This window comes from Fistularia commersonii, chromosome 35 (assembly GCF_037954325.1).
Source record: "Fistularia commersonii isolate RoL2024-O1a breed Wild chromosome 35, RoL_Fcom_v1.0, whole genome shotgun sequence".
Lineage (NCBI taxonomy): Eukaryota > Metazoa > Chordata > Actinopteri > Syngnathiformes > Fistulariidae > Fistularia > Fistularia commersonii.
Window position 1 is genome coordinate 2,347,501 of NC_141318.1, and position 25,178 is coordinate 2,372,678.

Consider the following 25,178-nt stretch of genomic DNA (forward strand, 5'->3'; position numbering starts at 1 on the left):
CATATTCACACAAATAAAGACATAATATTCACCCTCATTTACAGAAATATAGACCTAATATTCACCCTTTCATTCACAGAAATAGACATGATATTCACCCTCATTCACACAAATATAGACATGATATTCACCCTTTCATTCACAGATACAGACATAATATTCACCCTCATTCAAACAGATATTGACATAATATTCACCCTCTCATTAACACACATAAAGAAATCATATTCACCCTCATTCACACACATATAGACATAATATTCACCCTTTCATTAACACAAATATATTATAATATTCACCCTCATTCACACACACACACACACACACACAGACATAATATTCACCCTTTCATTCACACACATATAGACATAATATTCACCCTCATTCACACACATAGATATAATATTCACCCTCTCATTTAAACGTCATATAGACACATGCAATCATTCCCATGTCATGAGGACAAACTATTCACCCTCTCATTTATATGTGATATATAGACGTGCTGTCGTCAACAGGTGACGTAGATATCCAACCATTCAGCCTGTCATTCAGGCGTCTGGTCAACGTCGGGTCTCATGTCTGGACCACGTCAGGAACCCGGAGAACCCCGAGGAACCTTCACACACACGCGGGGAGAACCCGGAGAATCCAACCGGGAGGCCAAGAAGTTCTCGGACGTCGACCGAAAACGGCGAACGAAGTGCTTCTCGGCGTCTCGTTTCCCCCCCGAACATGAAATATCGCTCAAACGTAATGACAGACTCTCTTCTGCTGCAGAAGAACATCCCAGAAAAATTCTCGCCGCGTGGGGAACCGTCCTCCGGCTCCATGTCCTCAGCGTGCAGAACAAAACAAGCTTTTAAAGCATTGTGCTTGGAGCGCTGTTGCCATGGTACCACGGGCATCCAAAGAAAAACTCGCTGAAGTTTTTTTTTTTTTTTTTTTTCTTGGCCACATTGTACTAAAATACCGTGTTTCCCAGAAGAGCCATATTTGTGGGTGCCGATACAAGATATCGCTTTATATATGAATTTTTTGAGATATCTTATCCTTGAAATACGTAAAAAAAAAAAAAAAATGATACAAATACGAGAGCGGAAAATAAAAATTCAGTATTTTTGCGCATTATTTGGGGTATTTTTATTAGAATCATCATCTAAGAACCCAGAAAGAAGATGCTTTCTATGGAAATTAAGCACGGAATAATAGCGAAGCACGTCATTAAATTCGTAAATAATTCGATTTGCACCATTTGAACAAATGAATTTGTTTTCTGTTATTTTAAATGAAAATTAAGATACAAAAAAAAAAAATTCTTTCAACTTGCACATCCTGTTAATACTGTTTACATTTCTGTTTATTATTTATGTAGAACTGCCAATCTGGCTTTACTGCTAACAGCAATAAAAGGGGTTTCGTCGTTTCCAGAACGCGCACGTGACAATAAATACTTTGACTGTTGAATTTATATACATTTTGGCACAACATGGGTTTGAATGACCACGAATGCGCCTGAAAATCGGCGCCCAAAAGCGCTAGCTGGTTGCGCTAACCCTGCTAGCGGGGTTGGAGCATCTAAACGTCCGATGGCGCCCCGATCTGGAGGACGTCCCCGGGGGATGGATAACTCCGTCTCCGAGGGTGAACGCTCCAGAAAAAGTAGATAAACGCCGAGCTCGGCGGGGAAGGGGGTGGGATTCGTCCAACCGGGAGGCGACCCCGGGGCAGACCCACCGCGCGATGACAGGATTACATATGGAAGGAGGTTTGCAGGATCCCGTAGGAGAAGCCGCAGAGGCAGAAGCCGGGAAAAAATGCATTTTTCTGACATGAAATTATCATAATGGCAGAGATGGAACGATTCATTCATGCAAATTCCGAGCGGAAAGCTAGTTAGTCTCCTTTTAGTCGCTTTCCAATGATGCTTAACCCGCATATTATGTGAAGGGTCAATTTGACCCTTCACATAATATGAGGCTTAAAACACGCATCCCATAATGTTGGACTGCATACCAGTTAGCATACCAAACCGGGAGCTGCGGTTCAGAACCGAACGCTTTAGACGCTCCTTTGCGTCGGACTGTTTAACAGCAAAATGCACGGCCTGGAGTGCACGTATACTAACGCAACCCCGCCCATTCACATGCTTTATTTTTGTTTATTTATCTTAATCTTCTCATTGCTTCTTCTCTCATTCTCTAATTCTTCTCATTCCTTCCTACCGGAGGCTATCAGACTTTTTAATTCAGCCGCAGGGAATCTCAAAATCTTTAACCTTAAAAAAAAAAAAATCTCACCCACTTGTTGTAAATTATAATAATTCATCTGTATATATATTTATAATCGTGCAATATTTCATTTCATAACAGCTTCATGTACAATATTTTTTCATACTCCTGTGCACTCCTTATCTTTCACTTGGAACTTAAGACCTTAAGACACTTTATAGTTTATTTGTATTTCTTATTCTCCCCTTTTTTTTCTTTTTCTTTTTTACTGTTTATACAGTTTTCTACTATTATTTATTATTGTTTGATTGTTATGTTTATCTTGTAACTGACACAATAATTTCCTTCGGGATAAATAAAGTAGTTCATATTCTTATTCTTATTCTTATTCTTATTCTTATTCTTATTCTTATTCTTATTCTTATTCTTAACGCTGCTGTGAGAAAAGAATTTCGCCCATAGGGATCAATAAAGTGTCTCTTTTTTTACAGTATAAACTCAACAAATCTATAATAAATTTCTCTTTCTGCAACTATACCCCTCCAATAGAGTTTTTATATCTACTTTTTATTCATTTGATTTCTTTTATTAAAACGACAAAAAGACAAAAATGCGGGCGAAATTGCAACCTTCCAGACAAAAATCGGGTCACAGTGATCCCTTTGCCCTCTCCCGTGATGCACTGCGCAGCAGGATTCGCGCAGCGCGTTCAAGCTACGGCGCGCGCGACTGCTAGCCCTTGTTAGCCGTCGCATAGCCTACACTACGATGCTAGCCCAGCTAACTAGCCTAGAATTAGCTTCGAACTAGCTCGCTTCCGGTTCGAAATGTTCGCGAGAGTGTAAGCGCCGATGTTTTTTGTTTTTTTTTTGGATAATTTCCAGAAATGGAGGGACAAAACTCGGGGAAAGACAGGCTTATCGTCCCCACGGAGTTCGCCTTTCCTCCGGCTGCTTGTAAGTTTGTCGTCCGGTCATATGTCGGTTCTCGGTTGCTAGTAGCCTCAAGGTAAACAAATACGTCATGTAGCGTTTCACTCGTACAGACGCTATTGTTTTGCTAGTCTATATTAGATTGAAAACTCTAAAATTCCCTTCTAGTTCTAGAACAGCTTTCTGCTCTGGGTATGTATCCTTGGTCTAGGAGAGGCAGCGGTAGTTTCTGGCCAGATTATTCAACAGGACCTTGGAGTGTTAGAAGATGCCTTAAGAATGGAGACAAAGAGTGATGGTGCCTATTTCTAAGAATAAAGGGGATGTGCAGAATTGCATCAACAATAGAGGGATAAAGTTGATGAGCCATACAATGAAGTTATGGGGAAGAGTAGTGGACTGACAGCAGAAGTCTGCATTTGTGAACAGCAGTATGTCTTCATGCCTAGGAAGAGTACTACAGATGCAGTATTTGCTTTGAGAATGCCAATAGAGAAGTACAGAGAAGGTCTGAGGGAGCTGCATTGTGTTTTTGTAGACCTAGAAAAAGCATATGACAGGGTGCCAAGAGAGGAGCTCTGGTATTGTATGAGGAAGTCTGGAGTGGCAGAGAAGTATGTTAGACTGGTGCAGGAGAAGTTCAAGGTGGAGGTGGGACTCCATCAGGGATCAGCTCTGTATGATAGACTGAAGTATGATAGACGGATGCAGGACATGTATGCTCGCTGTGAGACAGTGGTGCGGTGTGCTGTAGGGGTAACAGAGAAGTTCAAGGTGGAGTTTGGACTCCATCAGGGATCAGCTCTGAGCCCCTTCTTGTTTGCAATGGTGATGGACAGGCTGACAGATGAGGTTAGACAGGAATCCCCATGGACCGTGATGTTTGCAGATAACATGTGATCTGTAGTGAGAGCAGACAACAGGTAGAGGAAAATCTAGAGAGGTGGAGGTATGCTCTGGAAAGGAGAGGAATGAAAGTTAGTCGCAGCAAGACAGAGTATATGTGTGTGAATGAGAAGAACTCAGGCGGAACGGTGAGGCTTCAGGGAGTGGAGATCAAGAAGCTGGAGGATTTCAGGTACTCGGGGTTAACAGTCCAGAGCAACGGAGAGTGAGGAAATGAGGTGAAGAGACGGGTTCTAGCAGGTTGGAATGGGTGTAGAAAAGTGTCAGTGTTCACGCCTGTATCGGCAGACTCAAAATATGAAGCGTCAAAAACATGGAGACATTCATTAGAATCAAGAATCAAGATTTTTGATAGTCACTGCGCAGGCACAGTGATATTTTTGCAGTGAGAAGTACAGGTTTTTTATGATGATAAAAATAAATAGATAGTTATTTACAGGAACGAAGGGCGATATGATGTGCACCGATGTTTTCCGCAGGGACGATGGAGGACGACCTCCTGCCCCCGTCGCACTTCCTGTCCAGCGCCAAGCCCGCCGGAGCCGCAGGTGACATTCAAACAGCGGAGAAGCCTCCCGCCGACCCCTGGTTAAAACAGAATGTTACGCCTGTGCCGCCCGCGTTGGACCTCGGCCCGGCCAGTCCGTGGGCGATCATCTCTCAGGCCCAGCAAGAAATCTTGGAGCTGAGGAGGGAAAATCAGAGGTTGATGAAGTCGCAGGAAGCCGCGGCGAGAGGAAGAGCCGCGGCGGACCCCCCTTCGGATTTCAGGACGAGGTAGCCTCTTTTTAAACGTAAGGAAAAAAAAAAAACACCCGTGTCGTCGTCCGGTTCCCTCATCGCCGGCGTCTTGAAGCTGCAGGTCGGCGGAGGGAGGTGAGCGGTGGTCCAGGCTGGAGCAGGAGTGGCGCGTGGAAGTGGAAAAGCACAAGTCGGAGGCGGGGAGGCTGAAGGGTCAGGTGGACGCCCTGAAGGAGGCGGCGGAAAGATGCCGGCTGGAGGCCAGAGACAGAGACGTCACTCTGACCAGGTGCTTTCACCGATAAGTCGAAAGATTTGCCGATTGATATTTGAAATGTCGTGTCCGCATCACCAGCGTTTTCACGTGGACGCCGTGTCGTTTTCACGTGGCGCCGCAAACAAACCAGCAGCTTTCAATCGCGTGTTATTTTTCAGACGTGCAAACCCCGAACAGACGTGTGTCCGACACCTTCGCAGAATTAAACCGGCATTTTTTTTGACATTTAACTAACTTGTGGTCTATTGACCGGTTGTTCATAGAAATGCTAACTAGCAGCTAAAACATCTGGAAAATCAGATCATCAAATGCCAGTTTGTTTTGAGCAAATTATTACACGTTTTTTTTTGTTTTTTTTTAGCGTAATTTCCAAATATCCGTCTCACCACCAGCTCTGGTCTTTAGGCACGTAACCCAAAAGACAGATTTATTTCCTGTTGCTGCTCACCGTGTCATCGAGCCCCGCAGAGATCATGACACTGATTGTGACTAATGAACAAGCTGTTACCTTCCTCAAACCAGACAGGCCCACGATTTGGAGACGGTCCGCCAGGAGCTGTGCAAGGCTAAGGGCGAAAACCGCCGTCTCAGGGAGGAGCTGGCTCTCAGCAGCCTGCAGAATGAGAAAACCAGCGCACAGGTGCGTCTGTGTACCCGGCAAACATTTCATTTCGACAATAACGCCACCGCCGTCTCCCTCCTCCTCCTCCTCCTCCTCCTCCTCCTCGGTTTGACGCCCGGAAGATCGTTATCGGCCCGTTTCACGAAGAACCGCACGTGCCTTGCAGCTCGAGCGCCTGAAGCGGGAGTCGGAGGCCGAGGCGGCGACGATGAGGGGCGATTTTGAGAAGAGCAAGGAGGAGGCGCGGGAGCTCAGGCTGCAGGTGGAAAGGCAGCGGCGGCGGGCGGAGGAGGAGGCCCGGCGGCGGCGCTGCGCCGCGTCCGAGCAGCTGGAGGAGCTGAGGAAGAGGCAGGAGGGGGAGGTTCGTGACGTCCGACGAGAAAGTGTGGAAAATGGAGAAATTCCAAATTTTTGTGAGGGCGACCTCACGGGGGCCGTCGCCCGCCTCCGCCATCTTGATTCTCGGTCGGATTATTCTTAGCGGACGCCCATCCGGACAGATTTCAGCTCCGAATCCAGGTCGACCCGTGTCTCCCGCCGTCGCCGTAGCGACAGGCCGGAGTCCTGGCGTCTCCTAGCAACCGTTTTGAATTATTTTTTTTTAACGAACCCGACCGGTCCGACGGGTCGCGACGTCCGAAGCGCTTTTAAGTTTTCAAGCCTTCAAGAGTTCGGCATCAAACGTTTCTGTCGAACGCCAAGGAAGACATGAAGCGAAAACATTTTGCGCTTTCGGCACATTTCAACCGCGAGCGTGTCTGCGCTTCTACTCCAACTAGAAGAATCGCTGACAGATGAACAGATCGGGGGAGTTCCCACTCCTCAAACGTCCCGGCTCAACTTAAAATTTTCCACTTTTTTGCAACTCCACCCCTTTTTTTTTTTTTTTATCTTTAACCCCGAACCCCCTCAGCTGCTGCAGCTGAGCGCCTCCCGCTGCGCCGAGATGGAAGGAGCTCGCAAATCCAACGCCGAGCTGCGGAGCGAGCTGGAGTCGGCCACGCAGGAGGCGGTCCGGCTCCAACGCGGCCTGGCGGAGGCCGGCGCCGAGAGGGACGAGCTGGGAGGACGCCTGAGGTCAGCCGCCGCCGCCCGAGAAAACCCCCCCGCCCGAAACTCGTCTTCGATCGCGCCCCCCTCCCGTCACCTCCGCTCCGCTCGGATTGTCTTCCAGCCAAATGAGACACGCCTTCGAGACCCAGTCGCAGACGCTGCACAGCCTGAGGAATTACATCGGCCGGCTGGTCCCGGAGAGAGGAGAGACGGAACGATTGAACGAAGCCGTGGAGGTCCGGACGGCGCCGACGCTATCGATCACAATTAGCCCGCCGCAAAGCGCTACGGAGGGGGGGGGATGCGTCCCGACGTTCCCTTTCGCTAGATTCCACATTTCTCACGCTGTGTTGTAGAGACTCAACGAGGAGAAAGCGGCCCTGCAGAAAACCGCCGAGCTCCTGACCGTCAGGCTCAACTCGGCCAACGAGATCCTCCTCCTCCAGGAGGAGGAGGTCCTGAAGAAGGTAAACGCACCTCGGACGTCCCGACGGCAAAGTCCTCAGAGATGAGGGAAGGGGAAGCCGGGAGGGCGCTGGAGGGGGTGAAAGGATAAGCGGCAAATAAACGAAACTGGAAAATTGAATCAAACTAGCTTTAAAAAAAAAAAAAAAAAAGATAAAATGAGACAAATATTGTTTTAAAAATCACCCCAAATAATTTGAAAAAATTATTCAAATCAGAAAAAAAGATTAATCTACAGAAAGTCTTCCGAAAGTAATCGTAAAAATTATACAAATATCGTTAAAGTTATAAAAATTTTGTTAAAATTATAATATTAATGTTGGAAAAAAAAATGTATCGTAAAAAAAAAGTGGAATTTATTGATCTTATAATAAAACTCCCCCAAAATAATTTGAAAAAAAAATTAAAATGAATTCAAATCAGAAAAAAACTTAAATCAAAAGAAAGTTGCCCGAAAGTAATCGTTAAAAAAAAGGGGGAATTTATTGATCTTATTATAAAATAGGAAATCCCCCAAATAAATGTTGCAAATAAATGAAACTGGAAAATTGAATTAAACTAGCCTAAAAAAAGATAAAATTATACAAATATTATTATAAAAATCACCCCAAATAATTTGAAAAAAAAAAAATTTAAATTAATTCAAATCAGAAAAAAAGGTTAATCAAAATAAAGTCGTCCGAAAGTAATCGTAAAAAAAAAAAGTGGAATTTATTGATCTTATTATAAGATAAGAGATCCCCCAAATAAATGTTGCAAATAAATGAAACTGGAAAATTGAATTAAACTAGCTTAAAAAAAAAGGTAAAATTATACAAATATTTTGAAAATCACCCCAAATAATTTGAAAAAAAAAAAAAATTACTTCAAATCAGAAAAAAAGGTTATTTAAAAAGAAAGTCGTCAGAAAGTAATCGTAAAAAAAATAGTGTGGAATTTATTGATTTTAACATAAAAATCCCCCCAAAAAATTTGAAAAAAAAAATTAAAATTAATTCAAATCAGAAAAAAAGGTTCATCAGTTCATCATCCAAAAGAAATCGTAAAAAAAAAAAAAAAAAGCGTGGAATGTATTGATCTCCATGAGAAAATGTTGGATTCATTTCAGTTTCGAGTCGAACGGATTGTGAGATTCGGATCGCAAAAAAATAGAAATAATTAAAGAGAGACACATTTTCAAGGTCAGTATTGTCGAATTAAAAATAGCAAGTCGTTAAGTTATATCATTGAACCACTCCCGACAAAACTGCGGAAAACGATTTCAAAATGATCCGACAAAAATAGGATTCACCCGATGACACGCCGAAATTGCAAGAGTGGGTGAACCGAGGCGAGGCCCTGGTGTGTGTAAGTGTGTGTGTGTGTGTGTGTGTGTGTGTTTGAAAACACTTTACAGCCTCCAGGTGATGAAAGCGCCATATAACGTAAGTGGAGACCGTTTACCAATTACCATCGAGCCGATCGCCACGGGGACCATTATGGTCTGGATCCCTGCAATTCACAGACGGAGCCGCTGCCTTCCTGCTGCTCCTCATCCACCGCCTGCCGACGGACGACCCTTTATTTTATTTTTTAAAAAAATAAGAAATTGACTGAAGTCGACCAGCTGTCCGGACGCTGCATGAAACCAACTGACGTGTGGCTTGTGGAATTTATCGATATATAAATATATGTATTTCGACATTGAGAAATACCTAAAAGTATTCAGTAGGCGTTAGTGGAGTTTCTTGAATGTTGCCAAAATTGCTCAAAAAAAATAGCAATAATATCAAAATCAGAAAAATGATTGCAATTATTATGGAAAGGGATATGTGCGGTTTCCTTGAGTGTCAGGAAACGCACTTCTGGACTAACATTATTATATAATAGAAAAATAGAAAACAGTTATTTGTGTAAACATTACTCTGTTATTATTATTAATTTTTTTTTTTTTTTTTTTTAGAAAATCGAATTTTATCAAAAAAAAAAAAAAAATGTTGCAAAATGATCCGCAAGAAAAAAAAAAAAAAAAAATGTAATTCAGCCAAGGTAGAAGCAAAAAGGATATCTTGAAAACCGTTGGTCTGCTGTGGGAAAATGTCAAGGATTATCTCGAGGGGTAATTACCCGCATACGTGTGTGTGTGTGTGTGTGTGTGTGTGTCTGAATATGTGTGTGTGTGTGTGTGTGTGTAGACCGACCCACTCGTGAGGAAAGGCTCCGAAGGCCTCCACGTGCTCCAGCTGTGGAGGCAGAAGGTGTTCAAGCTGTGCGTCCAGCTCCGCTCCAAGGACGCGGAGCTTCGAGACGAAAGGGCGGCGCTCCTCTCCAGGGTACGCCCGCCGCCCGGGTCGGCTCGCCCGCCCGCCCGCCCGCCCGCCGCCCGGCTTGCGTGTGACGGCGTCTGGTGACGTTCCAGGTGGAGCTGGCGGAGCTGCAGCTGCGGGAGGAACAGCAGCGCGCCGCGTTGCTCCAGCACGCTCTGGACGCCGGCGTGGCCGAGCTGGACCAGGAGCGTCTGGAAAAGGAGGTTAGCCGGAAACGCGGCGGCGAGAGACGTCCCCCGAACCGCCGCAGTGATTTCACACGAGTTTGTCGTCACAGACGTTGAAGCGACAGTTAGCTCAGGCGCACAAAGACGGCACGCTGGTGGAATCGCGGCGCCGAACGGCGGAAACCGGACTGGAAGCCGCAACGGAGGCGGTGCAAAGGTAACCGCCGAGGCTCGTCTTCTTCTTCTTCCTCCTCGCCCGGCGTCCAATCCTCGCCGCCGTCTGCCGCCCCGCAGGTTCTCCCTGGCGTTCCAGAGCAAGGCGGCGGAGGTGGACGCGGCTCAGGCCAAACTGGGCGCTTTGTCCCAGCGGCTGCGCTTCGCTCAGAGGAGGGCGGAGACGCTGCAAGGTGCGGCAGGGCAAGCGGGCCATGAAGACGCCGCCGCCGCCGCCGCGATCGGCTCTCACATGTTTCTACCTCGCAGGGCTGATGATGAGGAGAGCCGCCCTGCAGAAGGCGCAGCAGGCCGGGAAGCAGACGCAACAGGACGCCGATCGGTAGGTCGTGACCGCCGCCGTACGCTCCCCCCCCCCCCCCCCCCCCCCCCGACGACGGCAGATGTTTAAATGTCGGCCTCGGTCCTCGGCGGAGGACGAAGCGTCACCTCAGCTCGGTCCCGCTTTACCTTCCACTCGCTATTATCGCGACGGGATCTCGGCTCACGGATCGGATTTGTTCTTTGACTCCATGAAACGAAGCGATGTTTGCCATCGAGATCCACGTAAATCCCGATGAGCCGCGCGCTCTATTGAACCTTTTTTATTCCATTACCTTAATTATTAGCGTGTTTCTGGAAAGGAGAGGAATGAAGGTTAGTCGCAGCGAGACACAATATATGTGTGTGAACGGTAGAAACCGGGGTGGAACGGTGAGGCTACAGGGAGTGGAGATCAAGAAGTTGGAGGATTTCAAGCACTTAGGGTCAACAGTCCAGAGCCTAGGAGAGCGAGGGAAGGAGGTGAAGAGACGGGTTCAAGCGGGTTGGAATGGGTGGAGAAAAGACCATCGGCCAGAATAAAAGGAAAGGTGTACGAGACAGTGGTGAGACCAGCGATGATGTTTGGACTGGAAACTGTTACAATGACCAAAAGACAGCAGGCAGAACGAGAGGTTGCAGAGATGAAGATGTTGAGGTTCTCTTTGGGAGCGACCAGGATGGAGAGGATCAGGAATGAGTCCATCAGAGGGACGGCACATGTTAGATGTTTTGGAGAGAAGGTCAGAGAAGCCAGACTGAGATGGTTGGGTCAGTGAGGAGGGATAGAGAATATATTGGTAGACGTAGGTTGGAATTGGAGGTCCAGAGGAAGACCAAAGAGAAGATGTATGGACGTAGTGAGAGAAGATATGAAGGTAGTTGGCGTGAGAGAGGAAGATAAAGAGAATAGGGTCAGATGGAGAAGGTTGATTCTCAGTGGAGACACCTGACAGGAAAAGCCGAAAGAAGAAGAAGAAGAAGAAGAAGAAGGAGAATCACTACTGCTACCAGCACTGCGTCTCCTTCTCTAAATCAGCAAAAGTCAAGCCGTCTCGTATGTGAGACCCTCATTAATGCTGTCCTTCTATCCAGCAAGCTGTCCGGCACTCATCCAGACTAACAACCGCCCTCCTCAGCTGTCGTAGATCCCCTTCGGCCTCATCCTCCACCTCCGGGCGTCTTTGCTCACACACGAGAAACACTCTCGTGTTTAGCTATTATTTCCTTCGTCAGATCCGATGTTATTCTTAACTTCTTCTCACCACAACTAGCACTGAGTGCTATATGTATGTGCTGCTAAGCACAAAAAAAAAAAAGCATTCGACGGATGACATGAACAACGCAGAATAGCGCACGACCGTCGCTACGCCGCGAGTCGGTCTCAGCGAGGCTTGTCCGCAGCTCGATTCAAAAATCCGATCTTCTGGCCAGCGGGGACGTCCTCGCGGCGTGTCGCTCCTCGGGGCTCGCTCTCCGAACGCCGAGATTACAGGGAAGATGAATCAGTGACGACTGCTTTGTGATGTGTGTGTGTGTGTGTGTGTGTGTGTGTGTGATGTCAGTCCCCGATTCAAGATTTAAGATTTTAAAACCCTGTAATGTGAGCCCGGCTTTGGAGCTTTAGGCTCATTATGTTTCTGGCTGGCTTGTCTTGTTAGGCCGCCGCCGCCGCCGCCGCCCTGCTTGACTCCTTCGCTCTGCCATCTTGTCTTTGTTGCCCCGCAGCATCGGAACCCTGGAGACGGAGCTTATTTTAGCGCGCGAGGAGCGCGAGCGGCTGACGCGGGAGCTCAAAAGGACCCCGGAGCTGGTGGAGAGCGCGTTGGCAGATCTGAAGGAGCGGCGTGAGGACCCTTAACGGGGGAAAAAAAACCCAACTTCTCCTCTGGGGTCGACTTCCGGCGGCTGACCGTCCCTCCGCCGCCCTCCCTGCAGATGAGAGCGAGCTGAGGCGGAGGCGCCAGGAGGCGGAGCGGAGCCGGTCCGAGGCCGCGAGGGCCGCCGCCGCCGCCGAGGAGGACCGGCGCCGGCTCCAGAGGGTCCAGGCTCAGCTGGAGGAGAGCGAGGCGGAGCGGGAGAAGCTGGGCGGCCAACTGCTCGGACAGCGGGAGCGCGGCGAGAAGGGTGAGGCCGCGCTTTTGAAAAACGTCGTTTTTTTTTTTTTAGGACGACCTCGAAGGTCACATCGCGCTCCCGCTTTGCCGCGCGCAAATCCTCGATATCTGCTTCGGTTTCACTGTTTTTTTTCTGTCCCCCCCCCCCGTCAGCCCTGCGGGAGGGCGTGTCCGAGGCGGAGAAACGCTGCGCCGAGAAGCTGGACGACATGGCGGCGCAAGTCGCCGCGGCCAAGAGGGAGCACGCCAAAGCAGGTACCCGGACCAGACGGGAACGGCGGCGCCGGCGCGGAGCAGGATCGCAGGGATCGTCTTCGAACCCCAAACATGATGGAGTCACTGCAAAGAACGAGTTGTTATTGTTGATCCCTCCGTAAACAGTGATGGCGCTGCAGCACGTGGAGCGCGAGGCGGCGAGGAAGAGCGGCGCCGCCGTCCAAACGGAAACGGAGAAGGACGTCCCGGATCCGCGGCGTCCGGAGAGGGTGAGGACTTTTCCCAAGCAACCGCAGAGACCCTTTGTCGGTTATTTCGGTAACAATTTGAACGCCGCAGCCGCCCGGGTGGGAGCTGATGAGTCAGTTCACGCCGTCTCCGCCGCCGGCCGCCGCCGCCGCCACCGCCGCTCCCTGGAAACAACCGGACTGGATCCGCAGCGCCGAAGCCACGCTGGCGGCTCACGGTAAGGAAAAGACTTTCATTCCTTCTCCACCGCGAACCTCCCCGTCCGCTCATCGCCCGCCTGTCCTTCTCCCGCCAGAGAGACTGTTTTCGGCCGTGGACGAGCTCCAGCCGCTCGCCGCCGCCGCGCTGAGGATCGGCTCCGAGGACGAGGGCGGCGCCGACGGACGGGCGGGAGGCCGGACGTGGAAGTGAACGCACCTTCGCTCCCTGCAGAAGGTGGGGACTGTTTACACGCTGGTCTGAACGCGCGGGAAAAATGTCCGAGTGTGTCCGCCGGGTTTTTTACGAAAAATTACAACAACGCCGGCTGCAAATACCAACCGGAGGACCGGAAGACACCCGCGCATTTTTGCGGCGAGAAGGAACAGCAGCCGCCCGGGAAAGAAAACACACACCGCCTTTTTTTTTTTTTTTTATTTCACTTACCGACTGTCCCCCGCTTCCCCGTCCGAGCGCCGGACACGAACACTTCCGGAAGGACTTTGAAGAAAGAAGCCCGAGCTCCTCCTCCTCCTCCTCCGGGGCCTCCAGCTTTATTTTTTGTTTTAATGCTTTCATTGTCTAATAAAAATGAGAATCTCTGCGGTTTGAAGTGTGATCCATCCAGCGGCCTTCCGAAGAGGGATCACCGGTCGATCTGGAGATCCGACCCGTTCGTCGTCACCGAAAAGAAAAAAATAAAATAACACTCCGCGGCCCCCGAACGCCTCGAGGGAGAAACGCCGAGCTTTTCCGAGGGGTGATTAATCTTCCCGAGCAGAGAAATTTTGCAATTAGAGTTTATTTTAAAAAAAAAAAAGGATTATAAAAGAGTGCTTATTCCCGGTACCTTGAAGTTAGTGAAGCAAAAAGTAGGCCGTTTCACCCGGCGATTTGTCTCCATCCGCCGCTTTAAGGGCGCTTCCTCACCGGAAGCGGCAGGAGAAACCGAAACAACGGTGACGTCTTTTCCTCTCAAACCCGATTCTTCAGTCGAAATCTAGAGAGAAAAGCCGCGGGATATCGATCGCGCGGAGGAAACACCGAGCCGGTCGCTTCCCCGCCAGCAGGGGGCGCTGTTGACCAAGCAGAGGTTCTGCTCGGAGGCAGCGTCGTCCCACCGCAGGTTCTTGTCGGAACCCCGAAGGCCGAGTCCAGGATCTGATCTGTTGCACGCGTGAAACTTAGCATGCGTGAAAGAGTGAAGGGTCGTGCGAAACGTGCATTAATTCTACGTGTAAACGTGCGAGTGTCTGTATGCTGCGTGAATGAGTGAGTGAAGCTTTTACGTGTAAATGAGAAGGTGAACGTTTGTGCATTTAAAATTCAAAACTGGGACAAAGTCGCAGCCCAACATTGATATTTGTTGAAAAAAAAATCTTCCTTCAGGTATAACAGGGAACTTTAACATATGGACCCAAACAAGTTTTGCTTAAAAAGTGGCGCAAGTATAGCTCATATAGTATTAATTTATATAAGTATAGCTTAGCTTTAACTTATGGACCCAAACAAGTTTTGCTTAAAAACTGGAGCAAGTATAGCTTATATAGTATTAAGCTATATAAGTATAGCTTAGCTTTAACTTATGGACCCAAACAAGTTTTGCTTAAAAATCTGAGCAAGTATAGCTTATATAATATAGCTTATATAGTATTAAGCTATATAAGTATAGCTTAACTTTTAACTTATGGACCCAAACAAGTTATGCTTAAAAACTGGAGCAAGTATAGTTTATATAGTATTAAGCTATATAAGTATAGCTTAATACTATACAATATATAACTTCATATTGCACACATGCAAAATCGTGTTTTCTGCCTGAGTAGCAGGGCGTCAGTGTTAGCATGAGGTTGCTATGACTACTGCACACGGAGGAGAGGGCGTTTATGGGTCCTGTTGTGATTTTTGTGGTAAAAAAATAGCAGAAAATTCTGGGATTTGTAGAATTAGCGGTACGAGCGCTGTAGTCGGCTCTAATAGTCACTAGGTATGGCTTTGCGGAGAAACAAGAATTACAATACAGTATACCCTTGTTTTTCGCGGGGGTTACGTTCCAAAAAGAACCCGCGATAGGCAAAATCCGTGAAGTAGAAACCTTTATTTTTTACAATTATTATTTAATTAAATACTCTATTTTACATCGCTGCTGTCGTCCTTATGTTTTTTTCTTCCTTCTTCATGGAACGAACGGAAGATTCATTAATTCCGTAATGCCGACCTACAGCCGCGTAGCTTTTAGCTTCCCTTAGCATGTCCAGAAGTTTAACTTTATCTGCGATAGATAGCATCTTCCGCTGCCTTTTGGGCAGTTTTGTCAACATGATAGGTTTCAGAGAAACTCGAAATTGCAAGAGAATTTGCACGTACGTCATGTAAATCTGGCAAGCTGTTTTACGTTGGTGCATATTAAACTGCAACGTTATTGACGCACAGGTAGAGAAGAAGCGGAGTGACTTTTTAGCCAATCAGAACGCAGAACACGATGCAAATCCGTGAAGTAGCGAAACCGTGAAAAGTAAACGGCGTTATAGCGAGGGATCGCTGTACGCGGGCCAGAGTTTGACGCCTATATTTTACATTTACACGTGTGAATGAGAGGGTTGTATGTTTATGCGTGTGAGTGTTCTTTGTTCATATGTTGCACGGATGTGTGAGAGTTGTACATGTATGACACGCAAACAAGTGTATGTTTGTTTGCTGCATGAATGAATGAGTTTTATCTGTTGCGTGGAACCGATTTTACACACTCGGGAGTAAAATCCCAGTAATAATACTGCAACCTGCACCCACTGTGGAGTAATCTTCAAAAAAAGTGAATTTCAAACAGCAAATTTGTCAATATTTACATAAAATGTACGTTTTGAAAGGAAGCTATTTCCGTCATGATGATCGAGCAGAAAGCTCAGTGGCTCCTTATGATACGAATCATTATATACAGATTTTTTTTTTAAGATATGAAGTGCAATTCTAGCAAATTATATCTTTGAATTTTGAAAAAAAAAAAAAAAAAATCACGATACTGACAGTTTTTGTGCTTATTTTGTGTATTTTTTTTTGAAATAATCATGGGCTGTCAAGAAAGCAAGTTTACAACAACCGTGTTTTTCTTTTTGATGTTCCTTACATTGTTAATATCCTTCTTTTTCAGGGTTTTTCTATATTCATATCCTTATTTTGTGAGTATTGGAGCAGGGTTTGGAACAAATTAAATTATTTTCTGTTATTTTAAACGGCAAAAATTCATTTAGTTCGGTCTTTAGGGGTCACAAGTACATTTCCGATTTCATTTTTAGATTTTTTTTTTCCCGTCTTCACTCAAATATTTCCTGAACCCACACAATTCGCTTCCTGAAAACGAAACAAGTTGTCATGTAAACGGTTTTAAGGTGAGAATGAGCAAGTCAATACACACACACACACACACACACACACACACACACACACACACACACTGAACCTAGCCTCAAATTGTTCCTGAAGAGGTGTCAAACACACAACCTTTATTTGGATATTAAATAACACAATATAACACAACAACAAGTTGTATAGGGATAATTACACGCATTAAAACAAATACACACACACACACACACACACACACATGGATCACCGATAGGCATCTCGGAGTGATCCGAGTCCAGAGGAGATCTTCTTGGTTGTCATGGATGCGTGATGAAGCCTCCACCTGAGCCAATCAGTCACCTCACACAGCTGTAATTGCACACACACACACACACACACACACACACACACACACACCCTTTGGGATGATGGCAGCAATTTGGATTGCAGCAGGGGGGTGATCTCCAGACACCGATGACAAATCCTTCAGCGCCGGGGAAGGAATGCATTCAAAATAAAAATAGGAGTGGAAAGGGAGGGTGTGACGGCGCCCCCGGTGGCCGTAGCTGGTATTGCAGAAACAGTCCCGGCCAATCAGGGGCTCGGATTCAATCGTTCCCCACACTTTTTGGCATCAAAACAGGAAATAGTCACTCTTTTTCAGACTGAAAACGCTTTTTCGTCCTCGGAACAGAACATTCCTGTTTCAAGTCCAAGTGTTGTTGAGCTAATTGGCGCCGCTAACTGGCTACCAATGATGGGTTAACTCATGTTTACCCACGTGAACGCGTCACGTCGAGGCCGGGGTTCGTTCAAGGTCACGCACTCGGACGGAGCGTCGGTTAATTAGTTCCGATAACCGGTGGGGAAATTTCCCGCTTGAGACAAGGGAACGTTTCAGCAGATTTCCATTAATATTCACCCGCCGCTCCTTCGCCCCCTCCGCTCGCCGGCCAGCTGTTCGGAAAGGACTCCCTTCCCATTTCCCCGTCCCCTCCTCCCCCGCCATTGGTCGGCACGCCGAAGGGGGCGGGGGTGGCGGGAAGTGTTTCGAAGCGACGACGTCGGCGTGCGTCGTGAAATCGACTGAAACGGGAAACTTTTTTTTGGGGTTTATATGGGGCTAAGAATTGAAGATAACCTGAATTATGACTAATTCTGGGGTTTTTTATCTTGTCGTTGGTGAACGCCGATGAGACCCCCGCTAAAGCTAACGCTATCTCCAAGAAGCCATCTTTAATTAATCCTAACTAACAAGAACTTTTCCACTTGGTCAAAGACTTCAAGAGCTTTGTTATCGTTGTCGCCGCTTTAGCCACATTAGCTGTCGTTAGCGCATCTTCGTTCCTCGGCACGTTTCGTAATTATTTTCTTTGTCGGGTCGAATTCATCTTAGCATTATTACTGGAACGCTTTTGGGAGCCATCATGAGGGCTAATGTTTTGGGAAAAAAGAGCGTTGTGTAAACAAAACGGAGCAGCATGTACGGCTGCCGCTACGCTACAACGCTTTGTTTGTTTGTGTTTTTATGTGTGTCTGCACCCCGATGTTTTTCTGCGACTCGATTCAAAATTTGATCGAAAACCGTGTTCGTCGGCCGATCAGTTCGTGATTAGCAAGCTGTATGTTAGCATGTTAGCATCACCGAGATGACCTCCTGTTCTCCAAGCGCTGCTCCGAACTGGTGTTTTGAACGTTGCACCCGGGTTTTGAGGATTCGCGCCTCGTCTTTTACCTCCTCCCGGACGAAGATGTTCTCCGATATCTCCCTCCCCGTCCTCATCCCGGCCTCCGAGGCTTCAGCCGGATTACTCGAGGATTTCCTCGTTTCGGGCCGGCGCCTTCGTCGCAGCCGCTTCCAGATTATCACAAGAGAACGCGCCGCTCCGTTCGCGGAACAAAGTCCCGATAAAGAGCGGCGGCGCGTTTTGTTTGGGATTCCGACGCCGAGCTCCTGAGTCACTGCGGCTCTGAGGACACGGCAGAATCCTTTTAATTACCTGGAAGCCTCTCCGTCGCAGAGCTCCAGTAAACACCCCGCTCTCTGCGCTCGGGTTCCCCCCCCTTTCATTCACACAGCATGGAAACACAAACATTCATTCACTCACTCATTTCATAGACAAAATTCCCCCTCTCATTCACGCGTCCCATAGTCGACCATTCACTCTGTCATTCACACGTCATATAGGGACATACAATAATTCACCCTGTCATCCAAATACAGCAATTCACCCTCATTCAAATGTCACATAAAGACAATTCACCCTCTCATTGATGTAATAAAGGCGACCATAGACTTTTGTTTACACGTCCTATAGAGACATACATACATTCATTCACCCTCTCATTCACGCGTCACGGTCGACCATTCACTCTGTCATTCACACGTCATATAGGGACATACAATAATTCACCCTGTCATTCATATACAGCAATTCACCCTCATTTAAATGTCACATAGAGACAATTCACCCTCTCATTGATGTAATAAAGGCGACCATAGACTTTTGTTTACACGTCCTATTGAGACATACATGCATTCATTCACCCTCTCATTCATGTTTCTGGTGAATTCAGGGTCTCTGATGAACCTCCCGCTTGTTTCTGGACTGTGTGAGGAACCGCGGAGAACCCTGAGGAACCCCTGGCAGACACAGGGGGAACCCGGAGCGTCTTCACAGGAACCCCCCCCCCAGTGTGGGAATCAACATTAACCCGAAAGCTAACAACTCCCAGCTTGTGGAGAGGAGAATTCTTTATCACGTCCAGCTTGGCGTCGGCTCGGTGAACGTCATTTTTTAAATTTCTGCAGGCGTATGGTGTTATTACACAGTCGTCAACCCAGCCGCGTTACACTGTAGTAACACCATTAAATCCGCCGCGTTGTTTATTAGCATGTAGCGCTCCATGCTGGACCCGTGGCCTTTTTTTTTTTTTTTTTTTTGTTGTTTACGAGCGTCTTGTTCATCCTTAATTATCCGCGATGCCAACACTCGTCGGCCTCAGGAGGACCAGGCGACGCGTGCAGAACCAGCCGAAAGCAAAAGCGGCGCCGCCTCTCGTCCTCCCAGCAGGCCGCGGCCCCAGTGTCACCTTAAATTTGAAATGCGGGGCTGCACACACACACACACACGCACACACTCAATAATTATCTGGACTGAATTAAAAGTTTTGCCGACGCCGCTCGTTCGGCGCCGTACCTGACTAACTAATGCTGATTACGCCTTTGGCTGGCGGGAAAGTACCTCCATCCATTTGGAAAAATTATTTCAAAATAATTATTTGTGTGTTCAAATGAACAAGTCCTGAAAAGTTGTGATTCCATGTAGCGGTCGGGGAGATGGACCAAGAATTCAGTCCTCTGTGTGTGTGTGTGTGTGTGTTTTGATGCTTTAATTATCTTGCATGTGTGTGTGTGTGTGTGTGTGTGTGAGATGTGCACGGCTGTGACTGTGCGTGCTAACAGTGTTACCACTGGATACGCCTGTATTTAGGCCAGTCCGCCCCCTCAGGCTCGTGACTTGTGTAACTGTGTGTTATAACAAGCAGCGTCTCTCTCTTGCTCTCTCTCTTTATATATATATATTTATAATATATATATAATATATATATATATTTCTATATTTCTTGAACCAGGCTATATTCACCGACTCCCGCGGATGCTTCTTGTCAGCTGCAGGAGTGAGCCGTCCTGCTGACGACCGGGACGACACCTCATTTCCACCTAGACGGCGTGGGGGGGGGGGGGGGGGTTTGGGGATCCGGCCCCGGGTTCGGTCCAGGTTCTCCTCCCCGGGTTCGGTCCAGGTTCTCCATCCTCAGCCCAGTTTAAAAACAGCAGGTTCATTAACGGGTGAGAGGGTGAATACGTCCTCCATAAGTGATTGACAGCTGAGTTTGTGATTGACAGGTGACTTTGTGACTGGTACCTAACCCTTTGATTGACAGCTTTGATTGGCTCCGCCCCCACGAGACCCTGTATGCAAGAGAATTTGCTCAGATGACACAATGACTGACAGATGACCCTTTGATTGACAGCTGACCTGATGATTGACAGCTGACCCTTTGATTGACAGCTGACTTGATGATTGACAGCTAACCCCTTGATGGACAGCTGACCCTGTGAGTGACAGCTGACCCTTTGATTGACAGCTGACCCTTTGATTGACAGCTGACCTGATGATTGACAGCTAACCCCTTGATGGACAGCTGACCCTGTGAGTGACAGCTGACTCTTTGATTGACAGCTGACTCTTTGTTTGGCTCCGCCCCCAGGAGACCCTGCACGCAAGAGAAGCCGCTCAGATAATGAACGAATGAATGAATGCATAGAAAATATTTTCCAGAAAGACTCCTCATAACTCAGAATGACATTTAATAATCCTTTAAATTGAGCAGTAAATTCTACCGAGGAGAGGATTAAATTCAGACGGTCCTGAAGACAATTCAGAATAATCTCCGAATAAACCATAAAGGAATAATCACAATAATAATGTGATCATCGTTGTGACAATAATAATAATAATAACCATTTATTTGTAATACTAGTGGTCATAATAACTGATAACAATAATGACAAAAATGTCCGGTAGTGACGTCATTCTCATTGAAAACGCAAATAAGATTAAATCAGATTGGGATTAAGAGCCGCGATCTGAAGTTTAGAACGGATGGATAAATAGATGGATAGATCACACACACACACACACACACACACACACACACACAGACAACACGATGCAGCTGGCCCATACTGATGCTCTGCACCGCACACACACACACACACACACTGCAGAGACCGAAGGGGGGGGGGAAGACGTGAGGCTGCTCTTATTATAATTCAACGTCACACCAAGTTTCATAAACGCCCCCTTCCTCTCTCTCTCCTCCTCCATCCCTCCATCATCCCTCCATCCCTCCTCCTCTCTCTCCATCCCATTCGGAGGACCTCCACCCGCGGAGCAGGAGCGTCTCTCCGTGCGTGTACGTGCGTCTCCTCCATCCCCGGGACGAGGCGCGGAGGAGGAGGAGGAGCGTAACCGAGAAACCGAGAAACCCGCCGCGTCCCGTGGAGCTCCCGCAACCTCCCCCCCCCCCCTCCTCCTCCCCCCCCTAACCCCGCATGTAGATGCTCCTCTGCGCGCGTCCTCTCCCCCGCGCACACCAGCACTTCACCGCACTTCCCCGGGAAAGATGCCGGCGGCGGCGGCGTCGGCGGCGGCGGCGGCAGCGCTCCTGGCGTCCCTGTGCCTGTGGCGGGGCTCCATGGCGGGGTTCCCCAACCAGATCAACATCGGTAAGTTCTGCGGGACGCATTCACGCACGGTCAAGTTCACCCGCATGAAGATGTCCTCCTTCTTCTTCCACTTCTTCTTCTTCTCCAGGTGGGCTCTTCATGCGCTCCACGGTGCAGGAGCACAGCGCCTTCCGCTTCGCCGTCCAGCTCTACAACACCAACCAGAACGTGACGGAGAAGCCCTTCCACCTCAACTACAACGTGGACAACCTGGAGTCGTCCAACAGCTTCTCCGTCACGCACGCCTGTGAGTGCCGTCCGTCCCCGAAACGCTAGTTTTTTCGGTTCCCCTTCCAACGAAACGCTTAGCGCTCAAAACGGTTTGGAAACGGCGAGGCCAGATGGCGCAGAGTCGCTTCCCCGCCAAGGAAGGGTAGCGGGACGCCGGTTACCGGTCGAAAGGTTGTTCTTGCGGATTCGGTTGGACGGTTGGACGGTTGGACGGTTGGACGGTTGACCGACCCAGCTGGCGCCGTTGGGCGCTAAGCTACCGTGGGAGTCAAACCGCCGGGATTCCGCGCGCTCGTCTTTGGTTGATGAACCCGTCGATAAACCCCGGGTCTTTTCTTTGTCGGGCCCTCCGGGCTTCTACGGGATTAGGGAACGCCGCGCTAAATATGGGTGTCAACGGGTCGGCCGTGACGGGTCGTAATCCGCGTGGTCGCCTCGGCGAGTGTGATGGATCTGTTCGGAGGGAGCGGCGCTCTGTGAGACGTCTTCATAATTGTTCCAGCGGCCGGCGCCTGGCGATGTAGGGCGCCGGGTTCTGTCAGGAGAATTAATTTGTTATCTTTCCCCGCCGCCAACCGAGCCTCGCACTTCATGCGCGACGATTGGCGGCGCCTCTTCCAGCCCCGCCAGCCTCTGGCCGGACGCCGCTGTGACCTAATGGAGCGAGAACGCCCGCTACCCCCACCCGACATCCAGACAAGGAAATGCCGTTTTGGGGTATTTTTTTTGGGGGGGCGGTAAAAAAACCGAGCCGGAAAGCAAAATAGCGGCAGATCTGGAGCTGGTGGTGTCGTCAGGGAGGTGCAAGTTTCTGCCGATTTGTCCAATCACTCGCCGGCTTGATGCGAGGTCGGCGCCTAGCTTCGGGGCGCGACTCCACTGCGGAAAGGATCCGCCTCTTCACATTTACCGATGTGCCGCTGTCACTAAGTTTGGAGGTGGCGTTATCTCTAAGCTGCTGGGGGGCGGTTATCGCTGTCCGTCACTCGGGGTTGTCCTGGTAACCCCCCTGCCGGGGGTCGTGTTGTCGGGTGAACCCGACGATGAGCCCGATAGACACCCGACTCTTTTCGGCAAAGGGTTATCCAGGGTGCCGTTTTTGCGAAAATGGCGCAAACCATTCCCGTAATTTCCCAGAATTCCTTCGACTCCAATTTTACCTTCGGCGACTAAACGGCGATGAAGTTCGGCACGGGATGTAAATGACCTCATTGGGGTTTTTGCTGGGAAAGGGTCATGGGGGAGTCTGGAGAGCTGTAGTCGCCACCTCTGCGGTTCTGCCTGGAGGCGCAAAGGTGCGCTAGTTGGTGGACTGACGAAGGCCGTCCGGAGGTGCTTGTGTTTACCCTTCTTTGTCCTTCCACAAGAAAAGAAATGAAATAGAGCTTAGATGTCAGGAGCGTCCGGCCGAGCATAAGCGCTTCCTGCTCCTTTCCGGTATGCTTACGTTTTTTTCGACTGCCACGTACGACGGCAGTTGTTGGTCTGCGCCGGAGAACCGAGAGGCATCTCAAGGCCCTGATGTGTGCGCGTGGGTGGCCATAGCAACCGTTAACCGCAGCCGAAGCCCCCCCGCCCCCCTTCCCCGTCTGAACCAGGACAGCTGATCCGGGGCTTTGCACAGCTTTCGTGCTGAACGATGGGGCGTAGACTAAACTGGAGTGCGAATCCATGAGCGCGCTACTTCCTGCGCACCTTTCTAGTCCCAAGTGACTCGGAAAAAAAAAAGGTCCACCCCAAACGATCCCCGCATGAGGAGCGATTGGCCTCCGTCATTGGAGAAGGTACAAGTTCCCGCACCCTGCTTGGAGTCTGGAAGGGGTCATGAATGTGAGACGCATTTGCGCGCAGATAGAATGAAACTACTTTTGATTCGCACCGGGACGTTCATGGTGTCGTCAATCGTCCGATCGCATCGGCTCCTCCTCGCCGCAAATCGCTGCTCGGCAACAGCGTAGGGGAGTCATACATGTCTTGATCCGGCGCCGGTGAAGCACAGCTTCCTCCAGTTCTGCTCGGAGATCCAGGAGGTCACCTAAATGGAGCAGATAAGCCAGGGCCAGCAGGTCAGCGTGGTCCCTGAAGATGAACCCTCTCCTGACTCACCTACCGTAGTAGTTCCCAAGCCACCATTGTTGCCCAGTTACCCTCATAAGGCACGCACTGTCTACACCTCGCCGTTTTGATCCAACGTCGCCTCTTCTTCAAATACGATTGTCCGACACTGTTTCCGAACATAGAAAACCTGGAATGGCGGCGCGTGCGAATTCGCGCAAAGTGAGAATCGACTCGTAGATGATGAACGGGCAGGCGAGCCGCCCTTGAACGCATCGCCGCACATAAGATGTCCTACTTCTTGCTAAAGCGCTTATCCGGCTAGCAGCAGAGCTTCGCACTCGGGAGAGTCACGCTACTTGGTTAGCACGGCTAGCTGGCTGAACGTAGCGTCCCGAAAAGGCGCGTGACAGGTTTAGCGGGCGAAGAATCGGCAAACGACGCAAACGGTAGCTATCAGGATAACCCCGAGTTAGCCGCTCCCCGGACGACGTACGGCGAGCGCTAAGCACGACCGCGGCGTTCCAGGGTCGGCGGCGGCACGAGCGGGAGGAATTACTCTCGGCTCAGAGCTTATTAGCCGCGCGCCTGCCGGGTCAGCGTGTAATGATTGTTACAAATCCCCGCCGGCAAATGAGCGCTATTGGCAGCTGGGATCGATAGGTGGAGCGCCGCAGTCCGTCGCTTGCGTCGGTGTTTGTGCGCTCGCTTCTAGTTTGTTCTCCCGTATGGAAAAATCAATCCTCGCCCCGCTTTCATTTTCCCTCCTCGCCCTCCCGCCTCTCCTCCGCTGAAACCTCGTCCCGGGCCGAGATGCGATTTCAACTCCGGCGCGACGACGCCGGGCGATAAATAAATTCAAAATCGCACGCAAGCGCGTCCGGATGGTTCGCGGGAAACTTGCTTTTTATTATCTCGTATCGACGCGGCGGCTCTCGCCCCCGGGGCCGAGGTCACGGCGGGGAGAGGAAACAAACCGGATACGAGTGACGGATGATAAATCAATATATAAAAAAAAAAAAAAAAAAGATAAATCACGATTATATACAGCGGCCCCTCGCTACTTAGCGGTTCGTCTTTAGCGTCCTCACCTCTTCGCGGATTTTTTTTTTTTTTTTGTAATAATTGAATTTTTTTCATGATGAAATAGCCTAAAAAAATAATAGTGTTAAAAATGTGAATAAATTAAACATGAATTTATTTTAATACTATATCTCCTTTGCTAAAGTCTGGTATGGTT

The 25,178-nt window shown here is 48.8% G+C and overlaps 2 protein-coding genes across 11 annotated transcripts in view; both read left to right on the forward strand.

Moving 5' to 3' along the window:
- The first annotated feature begins 2,992 nt into the window (after nucleotides 1–2,992).
- Nucleotides 2,993–13,764, forward strand: cchcr1 (coiled-coil alpha-helical rod protein 1). Of its 5 annotated transcripts, none has more exons than XM_086142515.1 (19): nucleotides 2,993–3,187; nucleotides 4,549–4,846; nucleotides 4,926–5,099; nucleotides 5,610–5,727; nucleotides 5,876–6,070; nucleotides 6,623–6,786; nucleotides 6,884–6,998; nucleotides 7,119–7,229; nucleotides 9,402–9,539; nucleotides 9,626–9,736; nucleotides 9,811–9,917; nucleotides 9,995–10,107; nucleotides 10,184–10,256; nucleotides 11,963–12,081; nucleotides 12,173–12,361; nucleotides 12,505–12,606; nucleotides 12,733–12,836; nucleotides 12,907–13,033; nucleotides 13,112–13,327. In XM_086142515.1, the coding sequence occupies exons 1-19, from the start codon at nucleotides 3,118–3,120 to the stop codon at nucleotides 13,225–13,227; spliced, it is 2,544 nt and encodes an 847-aa protein (XP_085998641.1). In that variant the 5' UTR covers nucleotides 2,993–3,117; the 3' UTR covers nucleotides 13,228–13,327. The 5 variants fall into 5 exon arrangements, with proteins under 5 accessions (XP_085998641.1, XP_085998642.1, XP_085998638.1 ...); XM_086142516.1 differs by having other exon boundaries at nucleotides 4,932–5,099; XM_086142512.1 differs by having other exon boundaries at nucleotides 12,733–13,033; nucleotides 13,112–13,764.
- Nucleotides 13,765–21,488: 7,724 nt separating this feature from the next.
- gria3a (glutamate receptor, ionotropic, AMPA 3a) overlaps nucleotides 21,489–25,178 on the forward strand; it is a 73,098-nt gene continuing 69,408 nt past the window's right edge. For 2 of the 6 annotated variants that reach the window (XR_015104428.1, XM_086142520.1), the window contains exons 1-2: nucleotides 21,490–21,652; nucleotides 21,741–21,899. Coding sequence is in view for 5 of the 6 variants with exons in the window: in XM_086142520.1 (XP_085998646.1) it covers nucleotides 21,550–21,652; nucleotides 21,741–21,899 (262 nt within the window). In the remaining variant the exon portion in view is untranslated. Of the gene's footprint in view, nucleotides 21,653–21,740; nucleotides 21,900–25,178 lie in introns of all 6 variants that reach the window. The other 4 variants (XM_086142519.1, XM_086142522.1, XM_086142518.1 and 1 more) reach the window with 4 other exon arrangements.